At 41.6% G+C, this 9,425-nt stretch overlaps 1 protein-coding gene across 1 annotated transcript; it reads left to right on the top strand.

The window, feature by feature from the left end:
• Positions 1 to 2,472: 2,472 nt before the first annotated feature.
• On the top strand, positions 2,473 to 3,102 carry LOC125877507 (uncharacterized). Its single transcript, XM_049558782.1, has 2 exons — positions 2,473 to 2,706; positions 2,758 to 3,102. Exons 1-2 carry the CDS (start codon positions 2,473 to 2,475, stop codon positions 3,100 to 3,102), a joined length of 579 nt encoding a protein of 192 aa, XP_049414739.1.
• Positions 3,103 to 9,425: the final 6,323 nt, after the last annotated feature.

Here is a 9,425-nt window from a genome sequence, read left to right as displayed (position 1 = left end):
TTGATCCCACTTGTCTACCTGTTAATCAAAAGACAAGAAAATTCAAGGCAGTTTTGAGTTTAAGGATTAAGGAGGAGGTAACTAAGCAAATTGAGGTGAACGTTGTGAGGGTTACAAATTACCCCCACATGGTTAGCCAATATTGTGCCTGTGCGAAAAAAGGATGGAAAGATCAGAATATGTGTGGACTATCGAGATCTTAACAGGGCCAGTCCTAAGGGTAATTTCCCTCTTCCAAATATTCATACACTCATCGATAGCTGTGCAAAACATGCATTGCAATCATTTGTCGATTGTTTTGCAGGATATCACCAAATATTGATGGATGAAGATGATGTAGAGAAGACAATGTTCATCACTCCATGGGGAGTGTATTGCTACAAAGTAATTTCATTTTATCTAAAAAATGGTGGTGCAATTTACATGAGGGTCATGACTACCCTTTTCCATGATATGATCCACAAGGAAATTGAAGTGTACGTGGATGATGTCGTTATCAAATCTAAAAGAAGTTCAGACCACCTGGATGACTTACGAAAGTTCATCGAGAGGTTGCGTAAGTATAATCTGAAGTTGAATCCAGCACAGTGTGCATTTGGAGTACCAGCGGGAAAATTATTGGGATTCATTGTTAGCAAGAAAGGCATAGAGTTGGATCCATCGAAAATAAAAGCAATCCAAGAGCTACATCTACCAAAGACCAGGAACGATGTGATGAGTTTCTTGGGAAGACTGAAATACATAAGTTGGTTCATAGCTCAATCCATAATGATTTGTGAACCCATATTCAAATTACTGAAGAAGGATGATGCCACGAAATGGACAGAGGAATGGAAAAAGGCTTTTGATATAATCAAATAATACTTGTCCAACCCACTAGTATTGGTCCCACAAGAGCCGGGAAAGCCTTTGTTATTGTATCTACCTGTCATTGATAATTCATTTGGATATGTGTTGGGGCATCATGATAAGACAGGTAGAAGAGAGCAATCCATTTACTATTTGACATATATGTTCACGCCATACGAGGCAAGATACACCTTATTGGAACGAACATGTTGCGCTTTGACTTGGATCGTGCTAAAATTTACGCAATACTTGTTTGCATACATCACGTACTTGATTTCCAGAATGGATCCACTAAAGTACATATGTTAGAAGCCCTTGCCTATGGGTAAACTTGAAAAGTGGCAAATTTCGTTGAGCGAGTTTGATATTGTGTACGTGACACAGAAGGTCATCAAAGGACAAGCCCTGGCTGATCACCTTGCAGAAAATCCAGTGGATCATGATTACAAGCCACTCACGACCTACTTCCCTGATGAAGAGGTTTTGTTTGTAGGAGAAGACATATTAGAGTCGTATGATGTGTGAAGGATGTTTTTTGATGGAGCATCAAACTCTATCGTAGTTGGAATAGGAGCAGTCTTAATTTCGGAAACAAGTCAGTATTACCCAATCTCAGCCAAGATTAGGTCCTACTATACCAATAATATGGCAGAATATGAAGCTTGTATTCTCGAACTTAGGATGGCTATCGACATGAACATCAAAAAACTCTTGGTGATAGGAGATTCCGACTTATTGGTTCACCAAGTGCAACGAGAATGGACCACTTAGAATGTGAAGATCCTGCCTTATTTGCATTACATAAAAGATTTGAGTAGGAGATTCACAAGGATTGAGTTCAAGCATGTCCCTCGAGCTCAAAATGAGTTTGTCGATGCTTTGGCAACATTGTCCTCGATGATTCAACATCCAAACAAGAATTACATCGACCATATCGATATAAAGATGCATAATCAACATGCATATTGTTTTCATGTATATGAAGAACTACATGGAAAACCCCTAGTACTATGACATCAGAAGATTGATAGAAGCACAAGAATATCCTGAAAATGCCACAAGCAAGCAGAAACGGATATTGAGGAGGATGGCCAATCATTTCTTCATTAACGGAGAAATCCTATATAGGAGAACTTCTGATTTAGGATTGTTAAGGTGTGTTGACGGCGCAGAAGCGACAAGGCTTTTGGAAGAAATACATGCAGGAATAACCTGTGGACCTCACATGAATGGGTTCACTTTGGCGAAAAAGATTCTAAGAGCTGGATATTTTTGGTTGACCATGGAGAGAGATAGCATCTGGTATGTGCAAAAGTGTCATCAATGTCAAGTACATGGGGATTTTATATGGGTTCCACCAAATGAGCTCAATGTGATGGGTTCCCCTTGGCCATTTGCTGCTTGGGGCATGGATGTTATTGGATCCATAGAGCCTCCTGCATCAAATGGACGTCATTTCATCCTACTAGCTATTGATTATTTAACAAAATGGGTTGAAGCTTCGACATACAAGGCAGTGACAAAGAAGGTGGTAGCAGACTTTGTTCCCAACAATATAGTTTGTCGATTTGGATTCCAGAATTAATCATAACAGATAATGCAGCCAACCTCAATAGCAATCTTATGAGGGAAACTTGTGAAAGGTTCAAGATTGCTCATCGAAATCCCACAGTTTACCGGCCACAGATGAATGGAGAAGTTGATGCTGCAAATAAGAATATTGACAAGATTTTAAGGAAAATACTGGATAGTCACAGGCAATGGCATGAGAAGCTACAATATGCTTTACTCGGTTATCACACCACAATCAGAAAATCAACTGGGGAAACTCCTTATATGTTGGTTTATGGTTTGGAGGCAATAATACTTGTCGAAGTGAAAATACCATCTTTAAGAATTATCCAATAGGTTGGTCTGGACGATGCAGAATGGATATGTAGTAGGCATGAACAATTGATGTTCATCAATGAAAAGAGGATGGACGTGGTTTTTCATGGACAACTCTATCAGAACAGATTGATCAAAGCATTCAACAAGAAAGTCAAACCTCGACAGTTCACACCGGGCCAGTTAGTATTGAAGAAGATCTTTCCTCAACAAAGAGAAGCCAAAGGAAAATTCGCACCAAATTGGCAAGGATCCTACATGGTTCGTAGAGTACTCTCCGGAGGAGCATTAATCTTAGAAGAAATGGACGACAGAGTGAGCACAAAGCTAATTAATTCAGACGCCATCAAGAAGTACTACATCTGAAGATCTCAAGATTTCTCTTATTTCTTGTACTTTTGCATTTTTCAATGTAACAGAACAACGTCTAGACTTGACTTCCCACGGTGGGGTACGTGGGTGTCACGACCCAAGCCTAGGGCCTAGACGTGACTGGCGAATGGGGAACCCGAAGGAACCCCAAACAAGCCTCACAGCGTATAATTACACATCCTTGGTCACGGAAGCAATTAAAATGACCATAAGCGATAAGCATAATCAAGGGGGAAATCGGGACTAAGGGAGCAAGAGAAAAAAAAAGGAATGATACATAAATACCATAGATGAGTCAAGCTCAAGCATAATACACAACTTGTCCAACACCACCTCTAAACATGTGTACTTAGCGGGGACCAAGACAAACTACCGGGCTCACCCTCATAGTCAAAACATAACTAAAAAGGAAAAGTCTTATACATAGCAAGAGATCATAAGCACCATCCCCAGAATGGAGGACTCACCAATAACCTCGATAGAAAATCGTATTAGCCACGCGGAGAAGGATGGTCAAGCGGTGCTCCGGTCCCTACATGATGACATCATGTAGGCATAGAGAATGCATTAGTACGTTTGAATGTACTAAGTATATGGGATGCAATGCAATGCAACAAAGATGGACATCATAGGCAAAGTGCATAATCATACCCGATAGATAGCATATTAATGAGATGATATGTATAATGATGCTTACATAAAAATCATATTCAGTGGGGCATAGTACATGTGTGGCGAGTGACCATCAATATAGTATTTCCAAGGCCTACCACCCCCTTGGAGACGCGAAAGAGGTACAAACCCCTCAATGTGGTTACCCGGGCCTACCACCCCCCGAGCTAGGGACCAAGGTACAAACCCCTCGATATGGTTATACGGGCCAACTACCCCCCGTACTAGGCAACCAAGGTACCAAACCCTCGATACGGTTACCTGGACCTACAACCCCCCGAGCAAGGCTTGGTCGACTCACAATATTTATATAGAGAAAATCATATACATGTATCCATTTCATCATCATTTCAATGATTATATGACCATCCGACTCATAGAACGTACATTGAACCTTCCATTTCCTAAGAATTCTACAAGTGGGCATTTTATCAAACATATGGTGGGCTACTGTTCATGTAAATAAAATCATGCATTTCAAGAGTACTAAGTCCAACCAATTCCAAAATCCATATAAATCAGCCCACCAACAACATACATATATATATATATATATCAACCTTCATAATTTGATCATGGAAGCATGAAAACCATAAACATCACATAATAATTACATTTCATGATAATATGCAAAATAAACCATAATAGGGTGTGTAGTAGGAATTCCATACTTCAAGAGTTCATAAATAACCATAAGGACCCATAAACTTGAAGTAGAAATAGAGAATAAATGGTTGGACTTGTGGAAAGCAAGGTTTCTGGAATCAAACCCACATACCTCAACTTTGGAGAATCCTTGATGAAGATTGGAATGGAGTATTGAAGCTTGACATTGAGTCTTGAATTCAGAATTAGAGCTTGAGAAGTTTGAATTTGGTTGAGGATCTTGGTGGAATTTTGGAGAGGGCTTAGAGAGTGTTTTTGAAGTTAAAAAAAATGACCAAGTATGGGACATATCCCCTTTTTATAAGAAACGTCCCCAACCCGCCAAAAAAAAAGCTCACTGGAAATTGCAAATCTGCACAGACAGGTTTTACGAAAATGGTCATAACTCCCTCATCCTAACTCGGAATGAGGTGAAATCAAGTGCGTTAGAAAGCTAACTCAAAAAGCTTTAATTTAATATGTTGTGGCCATTCCAGTTCCTTGTGTGATAAGAGATATGCCCCTTTAAAGTTGACCCTCCAAATTGCATTTTTTGCGATTTTCGAATTTTGATGCGGTTGCTCTAATATTCGGGTTAGACCCATTTCCCACTCAATTTGACCCCCTGAATAAGAATATGAAGTTGAATTTCCGAAATCATGCACAAATTTTGAGATATATGGAAATTACATCTATAGGTGTTTCCGAAGCACATTTCCAGGCTTTTTTTTTTTTTTTGGGGTCGTTTCAATATCTCCTCCTTGGGAACATTCGTCCCCGAATGTTAAAGAAACGTACATGAGAGACACAAAAATGACAATTTCAGCCCACATAAGGATGCAACAATGCACTTACACCTTATTTAAAAAACCTCAACATAGTTGTAAAACCACAATGAACTTATCAACTTAAACATTAATGTATGCAATGACATGGGGGCTGAACTTAAGACCTGAGATTTTATAAAGGGCTTAGATCAATACCTTAGGTTTGAGTGGAGTGGAAGAGATAAGGATATCGCCTTTGCATGTCCGCTTCGGCCTCCCAAGTAGCACTTTCAAGTTGTTGATTTCTCCAAAGGACTTTAATGGAAGCCACATCTTTGTTTCTCGACCTCTTCACTTGTCTATCTAAAATCTGGACCGGAACCTCTTCATAGGTCAAATTATCTTCAACAACACCCACAACATCAAGAGACACAATGGCATTCGGATCACCCACACACTTCCTCAACATAGACACATGAAATACCGGATGAACCAAATCCATTTCGCTAGGCAATTCCAACTCATAAGCTACCTTGCCAATTCTCCTCATCACCTTATAAGGACCCACGTATCTTGAGCTCAACTTACCCTTCTTACAAAAACGAACCGCACCCTTCATGAGTGACACCTTCAAATAGACCCAATCACCAACTCGGAATTCAAGAGCCCTTCTCCTCACATCGGCATAGGACTTTTGGCGACTTTGGGCCGTCTTCAACCTTTCTCTAATCATCCTAACCTTCTCAAGAGCCTCCATAACTAGATCTGGTCCTAACAAAGCTACCTCACCAATCTCAAACCACCCAATCGGTGATGTACAACGCCTCCCATAGAGAGCCTCAAAAGGAGCCATACCGATGCTAGAATGATAGCTATTGTTATAGGCAAACTCAATCAATGGAAGATGATCATCCCAACTACCCTTAAGCTCCAATACACAAGCCCTAAGCATATCCTCAAGTGTTTGGATAGTCCTTTCGGCTTGTCCATCCATTTTCGGGTGAAAGGTCGTAGTAAGCTTAACTCTCGTACCTAGATCCCTTTGAAAGGACTTCCAAAAGTGTGAAGTAAATTAAGTACCACGGTCCGATATGATGGATAGAGGAATCCCATGCAACCTTACCAAGTCATGAATATATAACCTTGCATAATCTTCCGCCCCATATGTTGTCTTTACCGGTAGAAAATGAGCCGATTTTGTCATCCTATCAACCACCACCCAAATAGAATCAAAACCTTTTCTAGTCTTGGGTAAACCAACTACAAAATCTATATTAATTTCTTCCCACTTCCAAGTAGGAATCTCCATGTCTTGGGTTATACCACCCGGCCTTTGATGTTCGGCCTTGACTTGTTGACAACTATGACAACCGAAGACGAATTTGGCAATGTCCTTCTTCATGCCTCCCCACCAATGCACATCCCTCAAATCTCTATACATTTTGGTGGAACCGGGGTGAATAGAGTAGGAAGAATTATGAGCCTCCTCAAGAATTTTCTCCCTCAAACCATCAACACAAGACACACACAACCTACCTTGGTACCTAAGGGCACCATCTCCCCCTTGGGAGAAAACTTCCACCTTTCCCTCTTTCACCAAGGCCTTCAATTCTAACAAGGAAGAGTCAAGATCTTGTTTTGCTATCACCTCATCAACCAAGGAAGACCTAGCACCATCAACAACGACCACACCACCATTACCAACCTCTTCCAACCTAACCCCCAACCTAGCCAACCGATGCACCTCCCTAGCCATTTCCCTATCACTAATATCAACATGAGCTAGGCTACTCATAGACACCCTACTCAAAGCATCCGCCACCACATTAGCTTTACCGGGATGATAATGCACACTCATATCATAATCTTTAAGAAATTCTAGCCACCTTCTTTGTCTCAAGTTGAGATCTTTTTGGGTGAAGAAATATTGGAGGCTCTTATGATCGGTGAACACATCAACATGTACCCCATACAAGTAATGACGCCAAATCTTTAAAGGAAACACCACCGCAGCTAATTCAAGATCATACGTAGGATAGTTCTTTTCATGCACACTGAGTTGTCTAGAAGCATAGGCTATCACCTTACCATTTTGCATTAAGACACAACCCAAGCCAACTCTAGAAGCATCACAATACATAACAAATCCCTCAAGCCCATCCGGTAGTGACAATATAGGAGCGGACACAAGTTTATCTTTCAAGGTTTGAAAACTCCTTTCGCACTCGTCGGTCCACTGAAACTTAGCCTTCTTTTGTGTCAACTTAGTCATAGGAGAAGCAATAGAAGAAAACTCATTCACAAATCTCCGGTAGTAACCCGCTAAGCCCAAGAAGCTCCTAATATCCGACGGGGTCAATGGCCTAGGCCAATTTCTAATCACATCGGTCTTCTTAGGGTCTATCTTAATACCATCCCCCGACACCACATGACCTAGGAAGGCAACCTCCCTCAACCAAAATTCACACTTTTCATACTTGGCATACAACTTCTCCTCTCTCAATCTTTGCAACACAACCCTCAAGTGACCTATATGTTCTTCCTCGCTATGCGAATAGATTAAAATATCATCAATGAAGACCACAAGAAAGGAATCAAGGTAGGGTTTAAAGACCCTATACATTAGGTCCATGAAGATAGCCGGTACATTGGTCAACCCAAAGGACATGACCACAAATTCATAATGCCCATACCTAGTCCGGAAGGCTGTCTTGGGAATGTCACACTCCCTCACCTTCACTTGATGATACCCGGACCGAAGATCAATCTTAGAGAAGTGGCTAGCCCCTTGCAATTGGTCGAACAAGTCATCAATCCTAGGAAGAGGATATTTATTCTTGACAGTGACCCTATTGAGTTGCCGGTAATCAATACACATCCTAAGGGACCCATCTTTCTTCTTCACAAACAACACTGGTGCACCCCATGGTGATTGGCTAGGCCTAATTAAACCCTTCTCCAACAAGTCCCTCAATTGTTCCTTCAACTCCTTTAACTCCGCCGGGGCCATACGATAAGGGGGGATAGAAATGGGTTGAGTATCGGGGAGGAGGTCTATGCCAAAATCTATTTCCCTTTCGGGAGGAACACCGGGAAGGTCATTAGGAAAGACATCAAGGAATTCATTTACGACGTGAACTGACTCTATATGAAGGTTTTGGACTCCACATCTCTAACCCTCACAAGGTGATAGAGACACCCCTTAGAGATCAACTTACGGGCTTTAATGCAAGAGATGAACGTACCCTTGACTACTACATTTTGGCTTTCCCACTCAAGAATGGGTTCACTTGGAAATTGGAACTTGACCATACGAGTTCTACAATCAATGGAAGCATAGAATGCAGGCAACCAATCCATCCCAAGAATAACATCAAAATTGACCATGTTCAACTCAACAAGATCACAAGGCAATACTTTATGCAAGATGCAAATAGGACAATTTCTATAGACCTTCCTAGCAACAATATATGCACCAATAGGAGTAGACACCTTATATGACTCACGCAACAAGTCGGGCTCAATATGAAACTTTTTGGCAACAAAGGGGGTGACAAAATAAAGAGAGGCACCCAGATCAATTAATGCATATACATCAAAGTCAAAGATTTTCAACATACCAGTAACAACGTCGGGGACTTCATCGACCCCTTGCCTTCCATGCAAAGTATAAAATCGATTGTGCCTTGGGGCACCATCTTATCGGCCCCCTCTCCCCAAAGGAACCTCATTGGAACCTTGTGGACGGACCTCCTTACCCTTGTTGCGATCTCGAGGACAATCCATTGCCTTGTGCCCCATTTCCCCACAACTGTAGCAAGCACCGGTATTTCTCAAGCACGGGCCATCATGGCCCTTACCACACTTCGGACATACATCAATAGGATCCATACCACCAACACCTTGGGCCCTTGGAACATCATTGGCAAACCCCCTATGGGGCATATGAGAAGACCCTTGGCCTTGATGAAACCGGCCTCCGCTTCGACTTTGGAATTTGCCCTCAAAACGGGCCCTCTTAGCCTCATGACCCCTCATCTTCCTCAACTTCTCCTCCTCCATTTGTTCGGTATAGACCATCAAGCGGGACAAGTCCATGTCACTAATCAACATTGCGGACCGGCATTCTTCACTCACTAGGTCGGACACACCCATCACGAATTTGTTCATTCTAGACTGTGAGTCGGAAACCAAGTGTGGAGCATATCTTGAAAGTTGGTTAAACTTGAGAGC

This window comes from Solanum stenotomum, chromosome 9, assembly GCF_019186545.1.
Source record: "Solanum stenotomum isolate F172 chromosome 9, ASM1918654v1, whole genome shotgun sequence".
Taxonomy (NCBI): Eukaryota; Viridiplantae; Streptophyta; class Magnoliopsida; order Solanales; family Solanaceae; genus Solanum; species Solanum stenotomum.
Note: the sequence above shows the minus strand (reverse complement) of the source record. Positions and strands in the feature narration are given on the sequence as shown.